General features: G+C 39.7%; 1 protein-coding gene across 1 annotated transcript in view; it reads left to right on the top strand.

The window, feature by feature from the left end:
* Positions 1 to 26,595, top strand: part of SYNE1 (spectrin repeat containing nuclear envelope protein 1) — a 471,896-nt gene that overhangs the window by 288,981 nt on the left and 156,320 nt on the right. The window contains exons 79-92 of the mRNA XM_042940094.1: positions 155 to 299; positions 1,255 to 1,473; positions 2,236 to 2,495; positions 3,818 to 3,983; positions 4,581 to 4,736; positions 6,621 to 6,773; positions 7,437 to 7,619; positions 8,581 to 8,718; positions 12,468 to 12,653; positions 12,837 to 12,959; positions 13,247 to 13,429; positions 14,516 to 14,659; positions 20,029 to 20,223; positions 21,348 to 21,488. Of these exons, the coding sequence (XP_042796028.1) occupies positions 155 to 299; positions 1,255 to 1,473; positions 2,236 to 2,495; positions 3,818 to 3,983; positions 4,581 to 4,736; positions 6,621 to 6,773; positions 7,437 to 7,619; positions 8,581 to 8,718; positions 12,468 to 12,653; positions 12,837 to 12,959; positions 13,247 to 13,429; positions 14,516 to 14,659; positions 20,029 to 20,223; positions 21,348 to 21,488 (2,392 nt within the window). The remainder of the gene's footprint in view (positions 1 to 154; positions 300 to 1,254; positions 1,474 to 2,235; positions 2,496 to 3,817; positions 3,984 to 4,580; positions 4,737 to 6,620; positions 6,774 to 7,436; positions 7,620 to 8,580; positions 8,719 to 12,467; positions 12,654 to 12,836; positions 12,960 to 13,246; positions 13,430 to 14,515; positions 14,660 to 20,028; positions 20,224 to 21,347; positions 21,489 to 26,595) is intronic.

Genomic DNA, 26,595 nt, shown 5'->3' with positions numbered 1-26,595 from the left:
ATGAAGTTTCACATGGAAAAGAATATACCAGTGATGTCCATTAGCACCTAAATTCCTTCTTCTTAAGTGTCATTAGACACACTGACATCAGAGCTCTGCATAGAAATGTGCGAGTTTATGTTGCTTACTGGCTTTTGTCTGACTTTTTTTCAAGATGTGCAGATCAATGGCAGAATTATCAGAAAGCAAGGGAAGAGGTTATTGAATTGATGAATGAGGCAGAAAAGAAATTGTCTGAGTTTTCTTTACTGAAGACTTCTTCCAGTCATGAAGCAGAAGAAAAGTTGTCAGAACACAAGGTTAGTATTGTTGTTTGAAATGTCCTTTCGTTGTAACTGTAATTATCATTGTCATATGAGACTTTCAGAAACAGGTCAATAAATTTTCATTTCCACCTGGATGCATTTAAATATGAGAAGAATGTTAAATATGAAAAGGATTCATTTAGCCACATTCCATAGCTTTTTGAACTTAGTTAAATGCTATCACCTTTTAAGGATTCCTGTTGAAATGCATAGCTAGGTTTATAAAAAGACCTTCAGAGAAATTTGCTTCTGATAAGATGTGACACATAATAAATTTCTGTAAATACATTTTGGTAATAATATAGATAAATTCAAATAACATTCAGACATTAATAACTGAGTCTCACTCCTATATCACAGCAGTATCAGGTGGAATATAATATACTTAAATATCAAATTCAGTTCACTTATACTTTTGCTGCCTTCTGAAATTGGGAGAATGTTATGTCAAGTAGCAAATAAACTTTTCTTTTTAACAAATAAATAAAATATTTTAATATATCAATTTTTAATAAAGACACAAATTCACCTTACCTCTTTAAAGAATTCAAGCCTAGGGGCGCCTGGGTGGCGCAGTCGGTTAAGCCTCCGACTTCAGCTCAAGTCATGATCTCGCGGTCCGTGAGTTCGAGCCCCGTGTCGGGCTCTGGGCTGATGACTCAGAGTCTGGAGCCTGCTTCCGATTCTGTGTCTCCCTCTCTCTCTCTGCCCCTCCCCCATTCATGCTCTGTCTCTCTCTGTCTCAAAAATAAATAAACGTTCAAAAAAAATTTTTTTTTAAATAATAAAGAATTCAAGCCTAAGTCAATTAGAACTTAAGTGTAAAAGTAAGAGTTACCAGAGGAAAATAACTATATGTGAGAACATTTCCTTTTGCAGGTAATTTGGGGATTTGCTTTTGAAAAATCAATCTCTGCTCATAATGTCTCTTATCGTCTCCCTACCTCAGGCTTTAGCATCGGTAGTTAACTCCTTCCATGAGAAAGTTGTGGCCCTTGAGGACAAAACTTCACAACTGGAAAAAACCGGAAATGATGCAAGCAAAGCAGCCATAAGCAGGTCAATGACGACCGTCTGGCAGCGCTGGACCCGTCTCCGTGCTGTGGCTCAGGACCAGGAGAAGATACTGCAAGATGCAGTAGATGAGTGGACGAGCTTTAACAATAAGGTAACTTCCATGACTGAGGGGTTCAAATAGTTGTTTCCTTACTGACGACGACGTAGTTTGAAAAGCAGCATTTTGTCCTTTTTTTGAAATTGGCTTTATGAAAAGCAACAAGCCTTTCTTTTTTTAAGTCTCTGTTTTAGTGCCATGAAAACCAAATTATGAAACAAAATACATCATGCAATGTGCAATTTAATTCTAAGTTGAGGTCTGATTATTATAACGAGAAAACCAAGCAGTTAAATTTTGAAAGGAATGTAAGTCCAGTTGCCCCCATTTGCTACGCTTTTAATGAAATCTTCTTTCCTGGCCCTGAAAAAGCATAAAATACTTTGTCTTTGTCATGAAAATGAGCAAGAATTTAACTCATGTCCCAAATCTTATATTTAATTCCTTTTGTGTTTTAAAGTAGGTTTCAGTGTTTTTAACTACATCTTCCTTAATGACTCGGGGCACATATTCATGCTAACAGAAATATTGGAAAGTTTTTCTTTTCTCTGTTTCGTTAAAAAAAAGCAAAACAACTTTTCTGTTATGCAGTCTCTGATCACCCTATTATTTTGAGATTAAATTTTAAAACCCAGAATAAGAGGTGGTCTTCCTTTCCATGTTAAGGGGATTGTTCACATTTGGTCCCTGAAATTTAGAGTTTATACCATCATCTTTAAGTGCTTCCGTGCCCTAGTGGCAAATATGGCATTTATTGGAATTGGTCTGTCTTTTCAGTTTAGTTTTGAGCTTAATAGTGTATGCGTCTGTCATCAGGTTAAAAAAGCCACTGAAACGACTGATCAGCTGCAAGGTAAACTGCCGGGAGGTTCAGCAGAGAAAGCCTCAAAAGCAGAGCTCTTAACGCTTCTTGACCATCATGACGCGCTCGTTCTGGAACTGGAACAGCAGCAGTTGGCTTTAGGCGTGCTGCGACAGCAAGCGCTGGGCATGCTTCAGGACGGAGCCCCGCAGCCTCCTGGAGAAGAGCCACCCACTGTCCAGGAGATCACGGCAATGCAAGACCGGTGCCTGAAGTAACTATACACCTGCTCTCCTTCTCTCTTACGAAACTTGGCCATGACCCAAAGGGATGAGTGTGGTATTAGAGTCTGGGGATGCTCCATCATGCCGCCTGAGAACCGTGGAGAACTATTCCCGTCATCCCTGCTTTTCACCTTGCTTAACTCTTTAGTCATTTATCTGACAAATATATACTAGTAGGATTTAGAAACATAGTGATGAGCTGTACAGATTCAGTATCTACCTTCATGCAGTTTGCACTCAAACAGCAGAGACAGACAACTACAGAGGCATTTAGGTAGAGCATGGAAAGAGTGGTAAGGGCAAGCTACCCTAGGAGAGGAATCAAGGGAGGCTTCCTGTCAGGAGGAGTACTTACACGGAAGACTGAGCACACTAGAACTAGTGAAGTGGGAGGAGGGTTTTGCAAACAGGGGAATAGTATGTGAGAAAGCTTGGAAGTGAGCGTGTCACTTTGAAGGAGCTGTTGGGTGATGGGACAATGCATGAGAAATGAAGCTTGAAAGGTAAACAGTCGAGAGCTATCAAGAACTGCATTTTGATCAGGCTTGGTAACTCATTGGCTAAGTTGGAGGACAGGGAGATCAGAGCAAGGAGAATACCAAAGTCCAGATAAATAATAGCTATTTACCAATAGTGAACTTAGTGGAAAGAGAAAGTTAATCTGAATGATGCATAATCAGCCTGATTCACTGTTGAGCCAGAGAAGAAATGTCAATAGATAATTTTATCCTATATTAACTAACGTTACTCATTCATAGCCTATATTCACCTCTTGTACTTACAAATGAATTCAGGGTAATCTGATTTCACTTATTTAACTTTTTAGCCAAGCTTATGTCAATTCAAAAGGATGTTGAACATTATTAATTGCCTAATTTCCAAAGCTTCATACTTTATTTAAAGACTGGCCTCTAATAGCCAGAAACGTCCCAATTACACCATTACTTTTAAATGCTGATGATTCTGCACCATTTGAGTAGATTTCCAAAGAGGGTATAAAGAGTCAAACAGTCTCCAGTTGACTTTAGATAGGAAAATTCATTGCATTGTAGTGGCCTGGGAGTGTGTCACCTCTCACCTTTCTAGGGATACATCATTCACTTCACATGACATCTAATCTTCTGTTGTATTTGAACTAAAATTAAGCGTTACTGAATGTTATCTCACAACTTGAGGATGTGTCTTTACATGCAAAAAAGATATGAAGCTTTACTTTTTTTTTATGTCTGCTTTTGATAATATGATGTCATGGATTAGGGATTTCCTTTCATTTCAAATCCACTTCTGGTTTCTCCCTTTAATGTTTCCAAAGCATGCAGGAGAAAGTGAAGAATACTGGAAAAGTAGTAAAGCAAGAACTAAAGGAGCGAGAAGTTGTGGAGACCCAAATCAATTCTGTGAAATCTTGGGTTCAGGAAACAAAGGAATATTTGGGGAATCCAACAATAGAAATAGATGCTCAACTTGAAGAACTTCAGGTATAAAACTCTCCTCATTCCCTATACCCATCATTTAAAAATACTGTCCTGATTTTAATGAGATATATTTATGCTGAAAAAAAAATGTTTATTTATTTATTTTGAGAGAGAGAGAGAGAGAGAGAGAGAGAGAGTGCACGTAAGCACATGAGCCAGGGAGGGGCAACCAGAGAGGGAAAGAGAGAGAATCCAAAGCAGACTTTGTGCCATCAACACAGAACTTGATGTAGGGCTCAGTTTCATCAACCTTGAGAGCCTGACTTGAGCCAAAATCAAGAGTTGGATGCTTAACCAACTGAGCCACCCATGTACCCCAAGAGAGTTGCTTATATTCAATGAGTATTGAATTAAAACTTTTCATAACTGCACTATATATAAGGCTTTTAGTATTATCTCAAGGCACTTTCTTTTGTTCCGTAAAAAGGGGACATGCTTCTCCCTAGAGACTAAAGAATAGTTTGATTTTTTTTTTAAAGATGTTTCTCTAATTCCACACTTCATATATTGTTGAAAAATACACAGTCTTGTCTCTGTACCCAGAAAAATGAATTTCCTCATCAGGCTTCCAGAAGTTTCTTACTTTGATCTTTTCTTTAGCTTCTCCTAACAGAAGCCACAAATCACCGACAGAGCATTGAGAAAATGGCTGAAGAGCAGAAGAATAAGTACCTGGGTCTTTATTCCATATTACCTTCTGAACTCTCCCTTCAGTTAGCTGAGGTGGCACTGGACCTAGGAACTATCCATGATCAGGTACACGTACGGTCACAGAAGCGTGCCTTTCCATTCTTCTGTAGTTCTTGATTTTCACAACCAGGTCTCCATGTCTTCGTAATCACGTCTTCCGTATAAAACAACAATATTAAATTAGGGTTCTTCTGTGGTGGCAAGAAGCACGTCGGATGATCACAGTTGTGAACAATAATGTTATACGATAAAAATAACTTACCTAGTTCACCTTTTTCTTAAAAAAAAAGACACAATTCTTTAAAACAAATATATTTCAAGTACTCAACAAAAATTCTTGACTACCCAGGATCTGCTGGGTACACTTCTAGCTTTATTTTGGGTTCAGCAAGATGTAAGTTAAGTAGGTGAAGATAGTTGGAGAAAGGGAAAATCAAAGTAATAAATAAATAAATAAGTAAGTAAGTAAGTAAGTAAGGTGGAGCCAGGGAAGAAGTTACTACCCAAAATGCATGTTGGTGGATCCTATAATGTCACTAGAGGAAGGCCCATCAAATAAACTCTAGCTTTTAAATAACCAAAGAAAGGTGTGACACATAATCTAATCCATGTCTATGAATTTTAAAACAAATAGTTTTTTCTTTTTTTTTTTTTTTTTTAGACAAAGAGATACATAGTCATTCATAGGACTGAGATCAGAGGGACATTTCTATCATAGATCCCCAAAAGAGGGCACACTTTTACATAGTGAAAATGGCTTTGGGTACATCTGTATGGAAACATAATGGTTTTTTAGGACCTCCTCGGTGACATAACGCCACAGTTAAGGAAAAAGCAGTCAATAGAGGACAGAGAGAAGGTATCCCACCAATTCTAAAATGCTACACGAAATGCAAAGTAGTATTCCCTCGCAGCAAATTATAAAATTCATACAGGTGCACAACATCTTTTGGACCCTCTAATGTATAAACCAAAGTGTTTTTAAAAATTTCATGAAAACTCAATGCCCCTGCATCTAAATGTCTAAATAAACTAAAATGTTATTTTCTATTTTAAGTATTTAATTGGCCTGCTTGGTTTTTCTTCTTAGACATTGGAAGGTCTACTGGGAAGGATGACTTCGCAAGTTGAGATTTTTAAGAAAAAGTTCAAATTTAAGTTTTCTTTCTCGCTGGATAAATTTTCTCTATATTAGAGTTATCCTCATGCATTTCATTTACATTGGCACTCAACTCAAAATAATCAAGTCCAAAAAAAGTATTATTTTAATGGTGTGTTTCCTCTATACTCAAGTGATTTTTTTAAAGCCTTCGCTTATATAAAGAAAATGTTACTTTACCATTTTCTCTCAAGCATTTCATTATAGGCAGAAATATCAATGTTATCAGATCATTAGAAACTTGTAAACATTAACTGTTCCTTTTTCACCTTTCTATTGGATATGCTTAACACTGTTTTGATATATTATTGGGATGTACTTGGGAAGTTGGGAAAAGAGTTAGCAGATCACCAACATCTACTTATAAAAAAGGTGCTTGGAAACAAATCCAGGTGCTTCTAATTATCTGGAAGGGTTTTCCATTTTATGGAGACAGAGGCCTAAAAGAATTCGTGTTCTGAAGTTAGTAAATGGAGAAGCTGAGATTCAAGCTCTGCCGTGTACACTTCTATCTAAAATGAGTATTCTGTAAACATTGATGTGTAGCTCACTATACATGCAACGCTTGTTCCTTTGCTGAAACAGCAGCAGTAAGGGGTGGTGAAGAGCAAGGCTGCAGGAAAGCCATGAGAGCCAGTAACGGCATGTGGCTCGTCTGACAAAGTGCATCAATGCCAAAGTGGCGTTAACCAACTCAAGAGTCTCTTGTCAACATCTTAAGATTGAGGTTTTTAATAGCAATTATGCAGTTTTAATCATGGTTGGTTTTGTTGTTCTCACTGATTGTTTAGATCCAGGACAAAGTAAGAGAAGTTGAACAGAGCAAGGCCATGAGCCAGGAATTCAGCCGGCAAATTCAGAAGATAGCCAAAGATCTCACAACTATCCTCAGTAAGCTGAGAGCAAAGACAGATAATTTACAACAAGCTAAGATCGACCAAAAGGTAAGGAAGGAGAAGTGGAAATATAAGAGGTGCTACTGAATGAATTCCATATATTTTGGAGTTAGTTTATTTTGGGGATATAGACAGAGAAAAAAAAAAAAACTTTCTTGATTAGCAAGCTTCAGTAAAACCAGATAGTAAAGCATATATGTGCTATTATACAGATAATAGCATAGATAACTTACATCATATACCTCATCATTCCAATGGAGCTGTATTAATAAATGCACATGCAGGGAAGAGGGAAGAGTGTCAAAAGACCAAATAATTATTGGGGAATATAAATATATAAATTCCAAAATAAAGGATGACCTTGGTGGTGCTCTCACTCTGCTGATGAGTTAAGTGACTAATCCTTTCGGGGTGGGGCAGAAGGAAACATTAGCCTTCTCACTCAGCCTCATAGGAAATAAACACCAGCATAACAAAACCTCCTGTCTGCTCTGCCTTCCTTTTTTTTTTTATTTAATTTTTTATTTTTTTAATTTACATCTGCTCTGCCTTTCTAACTGAAGAAACAGAAATGACTTGATCATGTAGAAATATTCTTTATAATACTTGGCATTTACAAAAAACATTTAAAATGTCACCCTTTGATCTTGGAAAAGCTGAAGAAATTTCTTTTCTGTAGTCTAATGTTCTTTTATTTGGATTACCATCTAGGTGCTAGGAGAGGAATTAGATGGCTGTAATTTAAAATTAATGGAACTAGATGCAGCAGTACAGAAATTCTCGGAACAGAATGGCCAACTGGGTAAACCACTGGCCAAGAAGGTAGGAAAACTGATGGAACTACACCAGCAGACCATTAGACAGGCTGAGAATCGGCTCTCCAAGCTCAGTCAGGTATGTCTTCCAGGCCAGGAATCAAAATCCTCTAAGGTAGAAATTAAGTGTTTGCTTTTTCTTTTGAAAAATAAAAAGATAATATTGACAATGATGAGGGTGGTTTAAGGGTAGATTATTACATACCACACCTGTTTAGTATCCTAAGATTTACATGGAAACTTGCCTTTGTTTTATATCAAACCATATGAGAAGTTCATTGACAATGGTGGTCATATAGACGAACTTTTGGAATGAATGTTTTGTAAACTAGAAAAGCACTTTGTGAAATAAATACTCATCCATTAACATGTTTTATAAAATCAGTTTGGGGTGTATTCAACTATCTTAAAGTTATAGATATATGTGTGTGTGTATATATATATATGTGTATATATATATGTATACATATATGTTTATATATGTATATGAAATAAAATACATAGTGCATGTAAATAATATATATAAAGATATAAGACATAGATATATCTATATGTAGATAGATAAGTTCAGGTCACACATTCATCATAATTATTGACTGTAGACTCACCTTTACAAATTAATTATATATTTTTTCTGTAATCAGGGACAAGTTAAATCAAGATTGGCAACTAATGAATTACAGTACAGAAATCTGGCATGCTATAATCCCCCCACCACCTCCTTCATCAGTGGAGGTGGAATAAATATGGAAGGAGGGATAGAGAGGCACTAGATAGATGACCAAGGGATAAGAACAGAGCATATTTTTAAAAGAAAGATTATTCAAGCATATTAAGAACTTGAATTTTATCCTAAAGTCACTGGGAAGCCCTTGATAGATTTTCAACAAGGAGATGATTGTTTGTGATACCTTTAAATATCACAGATGTTATAACAATCAACCCCTAGGATTATTGTATCTAAAGAGAAATAGAAGACTAATTTCTAGCTCACAAAGCAGAGTTTACATATGTTATCTAAATGTTAATGATTTTTTCAGGCAGCATCACATTTAGAAGAATACACTGAAATGCTTGAATTCATTTTGAAGTGGATTGAGAAAGCCAAAGTCTTGGTTCATGGAAAGATTGCATGGAATTCTGCCAACCAACTTCGAGAACAATACATTTTCCATCAGGTAACTTTGGGAAAAATCGTTTTCAAAGAGTGACTAAGAGAGCAATTTGATTTAACTGGCTGGCCTGACAGAAAATGTTGAGGGCCATGACATAAAATTATTGTAGGTGCCAGATAAAAAGAAAGCTAAGGTAGCCCTGATGGCTTGTCCAATGGTTTGAAAGAAAGTGGCTACCCATAAGATTTCATAAGACTGTATAAATAATAGATACCCTGTATCTCCCCTAGACTTTTTTTTTAATAGGTAATGTTAACTCAGTTTTCCCCTAGACTTTTCTTTCTCCAAGACCCAAAAGAATCACCTTTGTACAGGTCTCTCTTTTTTTGCAGCTTCTTTGAAACAATCATACGTAGGGATGTGGTGGGAAATTCTTCCCCATGAAGAGATATGACGTGTGGAAAGATTATAGGCTCCAGACTCAGACTGATCTGAAAACCAAGCTCTGCTATTTAGGGCTATGCAATTTGGAGCAAACTACTCTGCTTCCCTGAATTCAGTCTTCTCATCAGTAAGATAGAGATGTAAATGATATTTATATTGCAGAATTATCGTGAAGATTAAATGGTTTAACATATGTGCAAATATCAAGCACACAACCTGCCACGTGGGTTCCTCATTCTTCTCAGCATTCTGCCTGGTCTCAGTTGTCTGATTTTCCACAGGAAGTAGGGGTCAGCTGGGAAAGAGCAAAGAATCCATATCACATGGTGGCTGTGTTACTTCATTTCCTGAAGTTTTCTTCTGGTCACATCATCCAGGAAATTATTTCACCCTTTTATTATCTTAAACTTGAATTAGATACAAACATCTAGTAGCCCAGTTAGTTTATGGTACAATACAGAATGATTTGTACTTAGGTTGCATGGATATCCTCAAGTATTTTAGATCTCTCTCTTTTATTCTGATTTATGCATACTCCTTATTTTTAATGTTTATTATTTATGGGGGGGGGGGGTGGAGAGAGCATGCATGAGCAAGCGGGAGAGGAGCAGAGAGAGAGAGGGGAACAGAGGATCTGAAGCAGACTGTGCGCTGGCAACAAGTTGCCCAATGTGAGGCTTGAACTCACGAACTGTGAGATCATGACCTGAGCTGAAGTTGGGCGCTTAACCCACTGAGCCACCCAGGGGCCCCAGTATACTCCTATCTATACTCCTATCCCCTTTTCCATTCCTGTATGCAGGGTTCTAGATCAAAGCCTTATTTTCTCCTCCTTGGAATGTGTTAACAGATGCTAATCAGTTTCCCTGTGTACATAATCTTTCTTCTCATCAATCTTTATACTCTTCTGGAATCTTTAGTAAACCACTCCCGTCTTCTGCCTGAGGATATGCTTATATATTAACTGACAAGACTCAAGATGCAATTGGTTGTAAACAATGAAAAATATTCAACCTCATTAGAAATCTAGAAATGAAAATTTAAAAGAGAGAGAGAACACTTTAACCATCAAGTTAACCCCATTTAAAGATTATGTAAAGTTCATATTTAAAGAAGTGAGAGCTCTCAAACACTGATGGCTGCTTGTTAAAATCTTTTTGAAAAACAACTGGCAAAATGTATCATGAACATCAAAACATTACTACTCCATAATCCAAAATGTAGAAAATATGCAGTATTAATAACTATAGTAGAATTTTAAAGCAAACCTAAAGGTCAAGGTCACTTTTCTGAATGAATTTTTAGATATAATAGAGTATAATGTAGTCTCTAAAATGACCATTAAGGGGTTTTTTTTTGTTTTTGTTTTTGTTTTTAAATAGGTCTTGCATTCACTTACTGTTTCAGAAAATATTTATAGAATGCTTTCCAAAGCTAGGAATTTCGTTAGGCCTTCAGAAAACAAAGAATATTCCCTGTCCTTGCCCCCAGGGAGTTGATAACGGAGACAAAAGATAGATCTAGACAATTGCCAACAGTGTGATAAGTGCAGGAAATGAGGGTTCGAGGTGTTGATGGAGCCCACAGGGGGGTGCTCTGTCCACACTGCCCAGAGTCTAGGGGAAGCTTAAGGAGGCCTTCTTAGGAAAAGGTAATTAACAGGCTGCCTACTTGGTTGAAATGCATTTTAAACAAAAATACATGTGGACATCCCAATAGTAAGAGTGAGGGGTGCTCTGTTCCGTGCAGTGGAGGGCGTAGTACGGGGAAGATGTGTGGACGAAAGCTGGAAAGAGGCATGAGAGAGAAGAATAGAGAGTGAAGAAAAGTATTGAAAGGCCTGTGAAGAACTTGGGCTTTACCCTATAGTCACTGTGAAGCCTCTGACAGATATTCTGTAGGCAAGCAACAAATCCCGGCTTGTATTTTTAAAAAGATGAGTTAGCAGCCTGTGGAAAACAGACTGAGGAAGGTAAGACAGGATGGAAGGCAGTGGCAGTGGTATGCTAGAGAGTGACAAGGACTCTTTAGAGGTTGAGAGAAGAGAGAATCAGGGGCTAATACTGAGCTAGAGTTATAGACTCTGGAGAGGAGACTCTTGGATGTGGGTGGAAGAGAGGGAGCAGCCAAGGAGGGCTCCTAGGTGTTTTGACTTGGGCAGTTGGGCAGATTGAGTGCATTGGGGACACAGGACAGACACCACACATCCCACAGACGCTCAGGAGAGAACTCAGTCTGTAGATACTCTTTTGAGAGTTCTCCCGTGCCCGCCTTAGGTAAAGCTCCCAAAGGTTAGCCAGAAGCAGTACACAGAGAGAACAGAGGTGTTCCTAGTGTCGGGTGGAAAAGAAAGATGGAAAATTATAGTATATTATGATCTCAATTATCCAAATATATACCCAAATGTAACAGCAGTTATCTCTTAAAGTCACCTCTGCCATATTGTGGAATATTTGATTTTCTTCTTTAGATTTTCAGTATTTCCTTTCCTTGTGAGGGAAAAACTGTACTGTATTTTGAAATTAAAGATCTGTTGTTCAAGGATAATATCCCAGCTTCCATTTCTCTTCTTTACACATCACACATCCCGGGAACTGAGCATTTTGTGCTCATTCACCTCTGTGCCTTTGCTTATGCTGTTCCGCCTCCCAAGCCTCCTGCAAGTAATATTCCGTCATCTCTAGTCTTTCTTCTCTGTCATTCTGCTCATATAATGCACATTATGTGGTTAACAATCCATGTGTATTATTAGTCCCACTAGAGGATACTATCCAGAATGACCAGGGCTGTGTTTTATTCCTCTTGCTAATCTCAAGTAGCTTCTACCCTCTTCGTTTCATTTAAAGGAACTGTTCAAAAGTTTTTTTTTTGTTTGTTTGTAATGCTCTTCTGTTTTCATTTCTTAGATCGATAAGTGTCTTAGATCTTAGACATAGAATATGAGAGCTAGAAAGCATCTCTTGAGTAAATAGGACGAAAAGTAAGCTCAACATCCTGACAAGAAGGCCTAATGTGTCAGAGCACAGATATCCCTGAGATACTCGTGTCCTGACCCTCATCAGGGAGCAGCTTGGGGTGGTTGACAGAGCACGAGCCTGTCCAACGCTTAACAACATGTGGCCTCAGTAAATGGTTGGCAGTTCCTAAACTTTGATTTCTTTTTCTGTGAAATGAGGAGAAGCGTAGGTGGGGAGTAGGCACAGGGCTGGGAAGGTTAGATACAAGAAGACACATGGAACCCACACGGTGTGCATGGGCACTGAGACCTGGCACTCCCTCCTAGTCTCCTGGCTTACACCACACCAGATTGGTTACCTGTACGCCTCTGCCTCCCTGTCAATGTCATGACTATTGGCAATTCCCTCTAGACCATGCTGGAAGAATCTGAAGAAATCCCCAGCAATCTGGAAGCAATGATTGAGAAATTACAGTGCCTTGCTAGCATCTACTGCACAGAAAAAATGTCTCAGCAAGTGGCAGACCTGGGACGGGAGTCTGAGGAGCTACGGCAGACGATCAGAATTCGTTTGCAGAATCTCCAAGATGCTGCCAAGGTAAAACTAATAATAACAATAGCTTAAATTAGAAAGTCTATCATTTAAAAAAAATGGTGGGTCCATAGTGGAGATGTAGTACTCGCCTCTGATGTGCCTTCTTGACTGTGAGGTTATTCTTCTCCCATGACTTTGAGCTAACAGTGCTTCTATATTGACATTCATATTGCTTTTACTCTGTAGGATATGACAAAATTTGAAACTGAGCTAAAAAACTTACAAGTTGCTTTGGAGCAAGCCCAGACAACCCTGACTTCCCCAGAAGTCGGACGTCTTAGTCTCAAGGAACAACTTTCGCATCGACAGGTAAGCAAGAATAATCCAGAGGAAGTGAGTGGGGAATCTATCTATCTATCTATCTATCTATCTATCTATCTATCTTTAAAAAGAAGATAGTGAGGGAAAAATGACTTCTAAACTCAGCTATAGTCTCAGGACTCTACACGTTACTTAAAGAAAATCTCCTTGGAAAATGTTTATAATGTATGCCAGAGCTATAATTTAGTAAATGTCTCTTGCTTATGAAAGAAGCTATTCAGATAGAAACATTTTAAATTTTTTGCGCCATATAAAATGTGAACCCGTACTTTCAGCATCTGCTATCTGAGATGGAGTCACTCAAGCCAAAGGTCCACGCCGTGCAGATCTGCCAGAGTGCCCTCCGGATCCCCGACGATGTGGTCGCCAGCCTGCCGCTCTGCCATTGTGCCTTGCACCTGCAGGCAGAGGCCAGCCGATTGCAGCACACGGCTATCCAGCAGTGCAACATCATGCAGGCACGTGGGGCTGTGCCCGCCAGCGTCCCTCGCAGTCCCCGCGCCCACAGAGCCACAGCGAATGAGTCATGGGCTGCTTTTCTTAGCGTTGTGTGGGCTCAGCCATCAAAACACACCCAGAGTGTTAAATTTGACAGATTGTTGTGGTTATATAAAATAAGGAGATGAAATGCTGTCATTTGGATCACCCGCAAGAGCCCGGGGAAAGCTCTATAAAAAACATCCTTTGGTGACAGCTATCTTGTAGCAGTATATTTTAGTAAAGAATGACTTATACAAGTTAATTTTATATTCAGTTATATATTTTTATCTCTTATTATTCATCGGAGAATCCTCTAACACCTTGTAAAAAGCCTTTACTGCTAGTATAGATTGCAGATTTTTTTTTTCATATTTCAGCTTATTGATGCAGTAAAGGCATTTTCTTGCCTGAAAAGCAAACCCCCGTGTAACTCTCAGCCTCTTCAGCCAATAAGAGAAGAGTCATTTACGAGGAAGGAATGATGCTACCCACCTCCTATGCCCTTTCAACTAATATTTCACCTGCCTTATCCAAAAGTTGCCTACATAGGTTCTCATTAAATAGCTAAGGGTTTACTTGGTCAACTATTCTTGTACCTTGGATTACCTTGTAATTTGTTACATAGTAAATTCCTGAGGCTAGAAGTCATGCTTCCTTCATTTTTTAATCTCCCACCCCAGCATTTAGTCAAGTGCCTCACATATAGATTTAGTATTTCTTAGGTGGAAAAAGGAAGTAATCACGTTTTTCATACCGCTTCCCACCCTGACGTTGTTCTGACTATGACATTGCCATTTTCAGCATAATTTGAATAGGGAAAAGAGAGAGGATCTAGCCACTTAGCTGCTTTGAGTCCATCCATAATCCTGGCGAACTATTTTAGAGACAAGGCTTTGAAAGATCTGCATAAAGTTGAGGACTCTCATCATCCAGGGACTTGACCCATCCTTTCTTTATTCCCTAGATGCCCAGGTAAATACCACCTAACGCCATAGACAGCAGTACAGAATGGCCCACAGTGATTGATATAGAAAGATAACTGTGCGTCTTTTTTTCTTTCAAAGGAGGCCGTGGTACAGTATGAACAATATGAGCAAGAAATGCAGCACCTCCAGGAGCTTATAGAAGGAGCTCACAGAGAGATTGAGGACACACCCGTGGCCACCAGCAACATCCAGGAGCTGCAAGCCCAGATTTCTCGGCATGAGGTGAGACAGGAAGGCAGGCAAGACACTGGCTTGGTGAGAAAATGTGATTGGTTTCTAGTGAATCAGAGAGAAAAGTTTTCCCTGGCCCGCACACAGTGTGCTTCGTTCTCAGGTAGCCCCTTTGACGGTCTTTGCATCTTGAGGGCTGTTTTTGTGGATCGTTTCCAAGACCCAGGAGCATGAGTCTTCCCCTCGATGCCAAAATTCTTTACGTGTTACTGATGACATATCTCACCTGGGATCCACCGTCTCCTGCACCCAAAATTCTCACGGTTAACACACCAAACACAGTCCACTCTGTCTTATAAAACCTGTTAGAAACAGTAGTTCCTAAGACTTTGCTGCTTTGATCACCCTCTTTAAACAGAAGAGGTATTTCATATTAAAATCGAAATCATTTGCGGGGCGCCTGGGTGGCTCAGTCAGTTGGGCGACTGACTTCGGCTCAGGTCACGATCTCGCGGTCCGTGAGTTCGAGCCCCGCGTCGGGCTCTGGGCTGATGGCTCAGAGCCTGGAGCCTGCTTCCGATTCTGTGTCTCCCTCTCTCTCTGCCCCTCCCCCGTTCATGCTCTGTCTCTGTCTCAAAAATAAATAAAAACATTAAAAAAAATCGAAATCATTTGCACTTTCAAATATAGGTTATTTCAGTTCCTACCACCAAAATCAGAGTGTAGTCCTTTTTTTTTTTTTTTTTTTTTTTTTTGCTGATTCCCGGATTGTGTCTGTTAGCATCTTCCCCATTTTCAAAAAAGCCTTCTTTCTTGTATTCATGACTTCATTATGACCTGAGGACTTGGACACCCCTTGTACAGACTTGGTCTCAGAGATCAGAGACCTTGACTGTTTGGGCCCATTGATTCTTAGCAGTGAATGTCCTTCTCTGACCTGTCAATTCCTATATGAGTTATTTCCTCTTTCCCTTGGGGACTGGCTCATAGCATCATGAATTGGGGTAAGCAACAGGATGAGAGTATCTTAATTTCTCTGTGCCAAGGGTAGATATTTAGTTTATTCTTTATCGGCTCTATTTTAACTTTGTTGTCATAAGAGCAACAAACTATTTTTTCCAAACTAAGTATCATAGTGAGTTTCTCAGAAGATTCAATTGTTGCCTTTGAAGAATAAAATATCCCAGTCTCCAAATGCAGTTCTTTAATTTTTTGACATGTCAAGTGCATCAATAACTTACACTTATATGTGATTTACAAAATAATGTAAATAAATATCACACCTACATTTACTTCTACACTATAGATAACATCTTCGTTAACTATTGATTTCTTATGCCATTGGCTACATGAAAATATGTTACCCAAATATTTGAGACCACTGTTTATATAATTCATACATTAGAGTATATATTATAAATTAATTTTGATACTATTTTTAATCTCATTTTATACGATCCAGAATTTTTTTGTAATAGCTTTTCTATCATAGTACAGAAAGTATATATTTTTAAAATCTTATCTGAAAGAACATTATTATCATTACTATAGTGTTTTTTGGGGGAGGGCTTTTTTAAAAACAATTTACAAAGTTGTTACATTATCTTTTATCACAACTCTGTGAGGTAAGGATTTTTTTTAATCAGCTCCATTTTACTGATAAGAAAACAGAAACTGTTTTATTAAAAAAATTTTTTTAATGTTTATTTATTTTTGAGAGAGAGAGACAGAGTGAGAGTGGGGAGAGGGGCAGAGAGACAGGGAGACACAGAATCCGAAGCAGGCTCCAGTCTGTGAGCTGTCAGCACAGAGCCCGATGCGGGGCTCGAACTCACAGGCTGCGAGATCATGACCTGAGTGGAAGTCAGACGCTTAACTGACTGAGCCACCCAGGCGCCCCAAAACTGATGTTTTTAAGTGACTTCTGAGGCTCCCAAATCTGTGCCTCCAAATTCCATAGTTTTTCCAGTGCAGCAGAAACTATTTGGACTATGTTATTGCACAGAAGAGAAGAATAATGGTCCAGGAAGATACATGACTTGTCCAAGGTCACATATTTGGCTCTCAGTACATTCAGCTGAAGACCATCCTCCAGGCTCCTGTTCAGTGATCTGTTAATTTTGTCACATTTTCTCTTTCCAGTTCTAAACATGAGTGTAGACATTCGCAAGTTTTGTCATGTGACTTAGAATACATTATCATAATAATGGCATAGTCATGTGAGAGTCTCATTGTATGTATAAAACAAACACAGGAAGGAAAGTGCTGAGTGGAGAAAGCCTGATTTATGATAACGTAAAAATTTGGAAGCCTGCTTTTTCCTGTATTTTCTTTTTTTTTTATGTTTTATTTATTTTTGAGAGTAAGAGAGACAGAGCACAAGCAGGGAGGGGCAGAGAGAGAGAGAGGAAGACACAGAATCCAAAGCAGGCTCCAGGCTCCGAGCTGTCAGCACAGAGCCCGATGTGGGGCTCGAACTCACAGACTGAGAGATCGTGACATGAGCCGAAGTCAGATGCTTAACTGACTGAACTGCCCAGGCGCCCCAGCTTTTTCCTTTTTTTTCAATCTCCTTTTAATGGAATTTCAATTTTGAGGTGAATCTAGTATCTAGAAGACTAGCTGTAATTCATAAAATTACTTGATAATATATTCACTTCTAAAGAATTCACATTAAAATTTTTTTAATGTTTATTTATTTTTGAGAGAGAGAGAGAGACAGAGGGAGAATGCATAAGCTGGGGGGGGGAGTAGAGAGAGAGGGAGACACAGAACCGGAAGCAGGCTCCAGGCTCTGAGGTGTCAGCACAGAGCCCAATGTGGGGCTTGAACTCATGAGCTGTGAGATCGTGACCTGCCCTAAGTTGGATGCTTAACCAACTGAGCCACCCAGACACCCTTTTTCTGTAATTTTTTAAATGCTGCATTTGATTTGAGAAATTTATCCTGCCACTTTTAAATCATAGGAGAGAATACTCGGGCCTCTTCTTTTTTTTTATCTTATATACAAGGCCTTCTCCTGAGGGCGGGAGACTGGTCACAGAAGGCAGCTTTCCTCAGAACAGCCACTTTACCTGATGGGAATCCATCTATTTATGTTCATCCTTGGTAATCGTTTTCAGAAATATCCAGCAAAAGTTAAAAATACATATGCCTCCTGAGAACAGTGAACACACGAACCCATTAGGGCTCCATTTTAATTTAGTAGCTTTAACCACCCGCTAGCTATTACCATTTAGACAGGTTTTATTATTACAGAAGAAAGTCTAAAGAGCTATTTCTCCAAGGGGGTCATATGAGATGACTACAGAATGCCGCCTAATCAAAATCTTTTGAAGTGAAGACCAGAATTGGATTGTTAACAAACAACCCAATTAAGTTTTATACACAAGAAAGTTACAACTGCAGTTTAGGAGATGGATGTTTGCTGCCAGCATGGGCACGCCTTTGCAGGGTACAGCAGTAGGGGACCATGACCTTCCACGTAGGCAGAAAAGGTGAAGGACTGAAACTAACTCTACTTCGCAAAGATTCTTCAAATCTACCCCAGTGGGGCAAGCCATTATAAGAAGGTTTAGTGATTTTTCCTATGAAAACATAGAGTTCAAGGAGTCCATTAAGCTGGTAGATGCCTTCTATATGTGCATGTTAACTAATTATAATAGAGTAACCACAAATTAGGCACTAGGCCAGATGTAGCAAATAGCTGTTTAATCACTATTTTAAAAAAGCCCTCTTAGGTTTAATTAAGTACCTGCAACTCTAAAAGGTAAAAAGTGATCATTTCTACTTTCTAAATTCTTACTTTAAGGGCATCTGGGTGGCTCAGTTGGTTAAGGGTCCGAGTCTTGATTTTGGCTCAGGTCAAGATCTCATGGTTCATGGGGATCGAGCCCCATGTAGGGCTCTGAGCTGAAAGCATGGAGGCTGCTTGGGATTCTCTCTCTCCCTCTCTCTTTTCCCCTCCTCCCTCTCTCTCTAAATAAACTTAAAAAATAAATAAATAAGTCCTTCCTTTAAATCCTCTTGTGCTGTAGTAGAAGTCAAGAAGACGGGCTGCTGGCTGAGTTCTGCTGGATCATTTTCCCTTCCACTTAGTCAGTTTTGGCTGGGACGGGAGAAACAAAATGACAGTAACAAAATGATATATATGTGTGTCTGCACAGTGTGGAGTCCTACACAGGGCTCAATCCCCCCACCATGAGATCATGACCAGAGCCAAGACCAAGAGTTGGACCCTTAACCAACTGAGCCACCCAGGTGCCCCTGTTGTCATTTTGTTTCTGAACTTCCAAGTTCAAAGCTCTAGTTTGAATGTCAATGTGTTTAAGATGATACTATTTGTATACTTACATATACATGCATAGTATGTATATGTGCATGTATGTATATAGGTATATACACACTCTTGTTTCAAAGAAATTGACATTTAATGTTTTTTGTTGCAAAATACGTTATGTACAAACACTCAATGACAGCTTTTCAGGCAAAGGAGCCAAATAAAAGGAACAGAAAAAATGGAATGGTTTGGTACTTTAGGATTAAGGTTTTGGAATATACATCTTTATTTTTGATGAACACATATGCATCTTTTAAATAAGAAAGTATAAACTTAACATTTTAGAGCCACCTTTTTAGATTATTATTTTTTATTTAGTATTTTAGATCTTTAAGACGATTTTTAATTTTTAAAATTAAACAGTTTTTACAATTTTTTCAACCGCAAATGAACTTAAATTTGAACTGAGCTTCAAGTTCAAAGCTCTAATTTGAAACATTAGAAACACGCAAGGCGCGAGGGGAAAAATGTGATGAATGTACAAAACTATATTTGGGGAATAATCTGCATAAATAATTAGGGTCCCCTGTGCGCTAATTAGCTGCTGTACAAAAAAAGACTCCATGGGCCACGGGAATTGACATGCAGTTTACTTTTGTGACACCGTCTGTAACAGATGACTGCTCTATCTGATACACAGTATGGTCAGAGCTGAGCATTGCATTTTTTGTAGTTTTAGTCATCACATGACCTAATTTCCGTGGCATGAACCATCTGGCAGTTTCAGATTGTTTAGGCATTTTAAAGAAAGTTGCCAGTTCTTCAGGTTACATAAGTTCCGGCTTGCACCCGGAGCCTCTCCCGGGCTTAGGAGCCGGGACGCCGGGCACTCCTTCCCGGCCCGCGCGCAGCCGCTCTTCCGGCCCCGCCGCGCCGCGGTCGGTCGGGCTGCGGGTGCGCTGCCGGCAGCCCCCTGCGCTCGCACGTCCACATCCTGCCTCTCCGCCGCGGCCCTGCCGCCGGCTGCCGCAGCTCTGTGATTTCATTGGCCAGCGCTGGAGGAAGATGAACGCCACTAGTTCTGTTTCCTTTTGATGCTGCTCTGACACACAGTGGCTGGGGGGGGGAAATGTTTCCCCAGGAGCTGGCTCAGAAAATCAAGGGCTACCAGGAGCAGATCGCCTCTTTGAACTCCAAGTGCAAGATGCTGACGATGAAAGCCAAGCATGCCACCATGCTGCTGACGGTGACGGAGGTGGAGGGACTGGCGGAGGGGACGGAGGACCTGGACCGGGAGCTCCTCCCCGCGACCTCGGCCCACCCCTCTGTGGTCATGGTAAGTAAGGGTCAAGGCCGGGTTTGATGGGAGCCGGCGCGCTGCGCTCCCTTCTGACTGCCCCCCCCTGGCTAGCGGTTCTAGGTTCCCTCTCCGTGGCTTAACTTAGGGATCGGTGCTGGGTCTTGCAGATCAGACCTGAGGAACAGTCTCAACTCTCTGACTACATTTGGGCCAAGGCCAGTTTTTGATGCCTATACCCTAAACAGTGACAGTTAAAATGAAGCTGTTGGCTTGAGGCGGCTGAATTATTTAATATGCGTAAGGTTGGCCCTGCATTTGTTTATAATTCAGCAATCACACTGAAAGGCTCTGAGCTTCAAAAAAAAAAAAAAAATTCCTTTGCACAGTTTTGTAGATTTCTGGGAGATAGGAGAATCATGCCACACAAATTTTTTTGTGTATGTTTTCCAAGCTAAAACACTGGCCAGCTAGATATGTTTGTGTATTCTGTTATACAAATGTTTAATAAAATATAGAAGAAAAGCTGTTATTAGAAAAATAAGAAAATAGAAAATCCAAAGTGTAGCTTTGGATTAAAATAAATAGGTTCCATTAATTGCTGTTCTGCAACATTATTTCCTTATCACTTTGTATCTAAAAATGCATTAGTTGTTTTGGGAATGACAGTGTTTTCCAGTGCTGCATATTTTCCACACATATGTGCTATGCCTCAGATAGTGTATGTACCTGGACTCTTTTGGCAAACTATTACTTTGGGTACAGTTATGTCCCTAGGACATTTGGAATCCGAGATGTCCACAAAAGACTCAAGTTTTATTTTGAGTAGACCCTTCTCTCCCTTGTATGATCCACAATTCTACTACTTATTTATAAAGACACAAACATCAAAGAAAGGAAAACACTGAATCAACAACAAAAGTCTTTAATGTGATAGGCACCCTCTTTCCCTGTTTGTTTTACAAATGGTCCCTAAAGTCTTATTAACTTGAAGGCAAAACTTTTAAGTACTAATGCAGAATTCGTATGTAGATTTGGGTCTCAGTATTTCTAACTCTTGTTATATCCTTACCTTTGTTTTGACCTGTGCCTGACTAGGTCTTTTGTTAACATAGCTAACTGATGTTCTGTTCGTGTCCTTTGGGCTATGTTTTATGTGATAGATGACTGCGGGTCGCTGTCACACTTTGCTGTCACCTGTCACAGAGGAGTCTGGGGAGGAGGGAACCAACAGTGAAATTTCCTCTCCACCTGCCTGTCGCTCCCCTTCACCTGTGGCTAATACAGATGCTTCTGTTAACCAGGTACCACGATTTAGCATTCCTCTAGCTGGGATTTCTGGATGGATGCAGGACTCCATTCCCTGTTCTTAATAGATTGTGGGTATGAATCTTAGACTTTGAGGGACACACCATTAGGTGTGAAATTGCACAAACTGTGATTGTCATGTGATAACCACTACGGGCTCAGCCCACCGGTTCCTCTTCTGGGCTTCCAGCAGTGACATGAGCAAAAATTAGGTCACAGAAATTATAGCTGGAGAAGGCCATGTTATAAGGCATTATGGCTGGAGTTCTAACAGCTATCTAATAGGAGTACTGCATCCGAACAGAGAAAGAAATGTTTATGTCACCATTGTAAAATAACATGATCTCTTTGTATTGTAACATTCATAGAGCGTGGTTTTGACACTGATAAGCTCAGATTTTGAAGATGAAAACCTTCTACTCTTTCTTTATTTACTGTCAACCAATTTAAGGGGGATGGCCCGGTGTATATATTGGAATGTCTAAGTAGACTTGTGTTTTTTATCTATTTTTCAATAACGTTAAATTTTGTTTCCTATAAAGTGGAGATAATACCTTGTTATGTGGTGCTTTTTAGCATACATTATGTTAGATTCAGATTGTGCTAAGTTAAATATGTTAAAGAGTTTTCATCAAAAATATTATGTAGAGATAAAAAATATGCGTTTACAACAGCCAAAGATTTTTAATGCACGTTAAGTACTAGTTTCTTTTTTTTTTCCTTTAACCAAAATAGTTTAGTTTTTTTTTTAATTTTTATTTATTATTTTTAAGAGAGAGAGAGAGAGCACAAGCAGTGGAGGGGTGGGGGCGGTGGGGGGGAAACAGAGGCTCTGAAGTAGGCTCTGCGCTGACAGCAGCAGCTTGATGTGGGGCTCGAACCACAAGCCGTGTGATCGTGACCTGAGCCGAAGTCTGACCTTTAACCAACTGAGCCACCCAGGCGCCCCTAGCCAAAATAGTCTTTATGGGGCGCCTGGGTGGCTCAGTCGGTTAAGCATCCGACTTCAGCTCAGGTCACGATCTCGCGGTCCGTAAGTTCGAGCCCCGCGTCGGGCTCTGGGCTGATGGCTCAGAGTCTGGAGCCTGCTTCCGATTCTGTGTCTCCCTCTCTCTCTGCCCCTCCCCTGTTCATGCTTTGTCTCTCTCTGTCCCAAAAATAAATAAACGTTAAAAAAAAAAAAAGTTTGATGATATTACTGTGAAATTATGTAAGTGTTCAAAGAAGTGGAAATTTGTTATTAAGGAAGAAGCGTTAAACAGAACAAATGTTCTATAAGCTATATTACAAATCAGTTACAATTATTTTTATTTTAAAACAGAGCATTCAAAATAGTATTTCTGTGATTAAAAAAAAAACACAAAAAACCTCCTTCCCCTAAAATAGGAGTATAAAATTGATGAATGTTTTAGGTAAAACAATTCTCTTGGCAAAACTGTACGTAGCTCTAGGAAGTTATGAATTTATTCATTCATCAGACACATTTTGAGTACCTGCCTGGCATGAAATGTTTTCTGGGTTCCAGACAGGTAATAAAGGAGAAGACAACAGTGGCCCCTGCCATCAAGGACCTCATAATTTAGAAAGGTGGATGTGGGATGACTAATAACAAAAGTGATGAGAAGAGACTAAAAACAAAACAAAACAAAACAACAAAAAAGAGAAGTTCAGCGTACCCTGGGGGAAACTTTTCTTCAGATTCTGAGTTTAAAATATGTATTACTCATTCTTTGATGTTGTGTTCTTCCCTGTGGTCACAGATGTTATTAGAATCAGAGAAACTTGGCTATAGTCAGCTATTGTATAGGAAAAAACTATCCTATATAATAAACTTAATGTTCTTAAATTTTTCAAATGGAACAATAAACCGAGGCCTTAAGATTAACACTGTGGGGAGAATATCCCTGGTCTAAGATTGTAAGCCTCCACGATACTTCTTGTAAAGTGTCTCTCAATGTACGTATAAAAATGCCTCGTGAATGATAAAATACACAAATGTTTTCATATTATGGTTACTTCAGCTGTCAAACTCAGTCAAATCCTAAAATTATGAGTGAGATCTTTCTTTGTTTTAAATAGATTTTGACACCCCTCCGCCATCAAGGGAAAGCATCAATTAAATCACATTGTGAACGTACTTATACGTGATACTGAAGATTAGCCAAAAAAATGCCCTTACTCAGAGGAGGCCCTTAAAAAGCAAATGTGCTATGCTTTGTGTTCAAGCAGATCAACCCCTTCATTAAGGCCACGTGTTATTCTTGTACAATAATATAAGTCAGAGGAAAATGAACAAGCACTGCAACCTGGCCGGGGATGTGCTGGATTTGCAAAATTTTCTCTTGTAGTTGAGGAGGACGTTTAGAATCCTCATAAATTGCACTTTTCAGACTCAACATACTGTATAGAATGTGTGCAGCTGTTTTAGGGGGCAGCCAAATATAACTGCCGTATAAAATTGCAGCTGTTAAAGGAAGGTTTTGTGCTGGCTGCTTCTGTAAGTAGATCTCCATTATATAACGGAGTGATTCCCCCCAACCCCGTCCACCCCCCCACCCCTGCACAGTCAGTGGGTTCTGTCTCTCTGACAGTAGCTATTAGCTCAATGTGGTAACAGTGTAGCTTACTGGAGAGTGGAAATAACCAGGCAACCCCAGGATTTGCTGCAGGCTTCTTGATGCTATTAGAAGCAAAGCAAGAGGCGAGCTCCTTGGCAGAGTTGACAGAAGCCAAGGTTTGTACCTGGTAGAGCGCCAGGCTCCAGGTTGGAAGCTCGGCATGAGTCCCGTCTCTTCTGCCTGTAAGCTGACTGTACCTGCAACGTCCTTTAGCGGCCTCATTTGTAACAGCGAGCAGTGCTACTTAATTCACAAACTTTTAAAAAGTAAATGTGATGTGAAGCATGAAAATACTCTTTAACCTGGACAATGTAAATGAAATAGTAACTGAAGCTTTCCAAATTCATTTTGTTAGGAATCCACTGGATAATAACTCTCATATCTTAAGTACAAAGCAATAAGAAACATCTTTCTGAGGATGATTCTTTGCTATGCCAGTTAAGGCCTCCATTTTGTAATTATAGGATTGTTTTATTTTATTGAATATATGTGGCCCTCAAATATTCAATTCAATATTTGAATATATGTAGTCCTCAAACTATTCATCTACAAAAGGCGATACTTTTTCAGATGCTTTTAAGAAACCAGGAATTCTCATTCCTGTGTAATAAGCCTGAGCAACACACATACATACCACACTCGCACACACACACACACACACACACACACACACACACATTCTCCCTCTCTCTCTCTCTCACACACACACACACACACACACACCTACAAAAGAACCAGAAAAAAATATTTTTTTGTAACAAATGTATTTTATTCTGGCTCTTTTGGGGGGCTTCCTTATTTATAAAAGAGTATTTAATTTAAAGATTGTACATTTAAAGCAACTTTTTGCTTTTCCTTGTGGACCCAGTAATACTATTACCTTTCTTGAGGTGCTTGAGTGGCTCAGTCATTTGAATATCTGACTCCTGATTTTGGCTCAGGTCATGATCTCATGGTCATGAGATCCAGTCCGGCATCAGGGTCCATGTTGGGCTCCTGGGCTCCTTGCTGGGTGCGAAGTCTGCTTATGATTCTCTCTCACTCTCCCTCCTCTCTCTTCCTTTCTGCCCCTTGCCTCTCTCTCCCTCTGCCCCTGCTCACTCAAACAAAAAAGTACCTTCTGTGTATATAAAGTTTACAAAAGTGCTTTTATATGTATGATGCATTATAGATATATATGCCTGCCTGTTATTTGCCAAACAGCCTAAGACCTGCTCAGAGTCAGAGACAAAAGGCACTTCTCCGGTCTTAACTGAGCTCACAGTTGGAGTGAGTAATCACAATAGAATGGGACAATGGCCAGGACGGGGAGAAACATTGCATGGTGAGGACAGATTTGGAGTGTGCCCCTGAACCTGGAGTTCAGGATGGGTCAGAGGGGGCACCCTGTAGCTTTAGGAAAGGAGTGCAAGTTAAGCAGTTGGTGTGCACTAGAGTGAGGTGACGTTTTTCAGGCAAGAAGGAAAGACATATGGAAAGGTGTGGTGGCAGGAAGGAGGATGGCCCATCAAGACAACTGCAAATAGTGTTAGTATAATTAGAGAACCAGTTTCGGAGGAGGAGGGAGAAGGGGAGAAAAGAAACTGAGAGGGCTGAAGGAAACACATCATGAAGAACCACACACACACACACACACACACACACACACACACACATTGAACTTTATCCAGAAGCTAACAGTTAACCACAGAGGGAATTTAACTAGAAGCTATGTACAGAAGTAAGTCTGAGAACAGATCATCCTGGATCAGTGTGGACAGTAGAATAGAGATGGACAGATTCAGACCCAGAGAAGCTAGTGAGAGACAGAAGTTGCACACTCTGATGCCTGGCCAGGGCTGTGATGTCAACGGCCGGGGAATGAAAAGGACCCGAACAGCACCTCTGTTCATAAACCAGGCAGCCTGTCCCCTGTTAGAACTTCCATAGTCCTGTGGACAGAGTCCAGTCTTATGTACCTTCTGGTTTGCAAAAGGAGCTATGAATCTGGATTCTTATTAAACCTCTCTACTTCGATGACATTTTCAACAGTATCATACACTGCATAAACCGAACTAAATGTGTGCAAGCCAGAGGCAGCCTGCAGGCTACGAGTTTGCAACCTGGGAATTGGGCAGTTGTTGTTCTAATGAGAACTTGAAGCAGTGCTGGGGCAAGGGTATGTGTCAATAGAATTCATCCTAAATAACCTGTGGATGGGAAGGGAGAGAAGAGATAGAGAATAAATCCCACTATCAGAGCTTCTGCCTAGAAGTTCCATTTATTGAAAGATGGATAGAACATGATTTTTTTTTTTTTTTTGTAAATTTGTTATTTCTCATCCTGGATGTTTTTGTTTTGTTTTGTTTTATTTGTCTGTTTTTGTTTTTGGAAATGTTGAGTTTGAAATGTAAAAATGAAGATGTGAGTGCAGAGCTTATAAATAACTGAGGGAAATACACAAGTGAAAGCTTGAATGACTGGAGCTTGCAGGAGAACAGATTAC

This window comes from Panthera leo, chromosome B2 (assembly GCF_018350215.1).
Source record: "Panthera leo isolate Ple1 chromosome B2, P.leo_Ple1_pat1.1, whole genome shotgun sequence".
Taxonomy (NCBI): Eukaryota; Metazoa; Chordata; class Mammalia; order Carnivora; family Felidae; genus Panthera; species Panthera leo.
The sequence above is the reverse complement of the archived record's forward strand: the minus strand, read 5'-3'. Positions and strand labels throughout refer to the sequence as shown.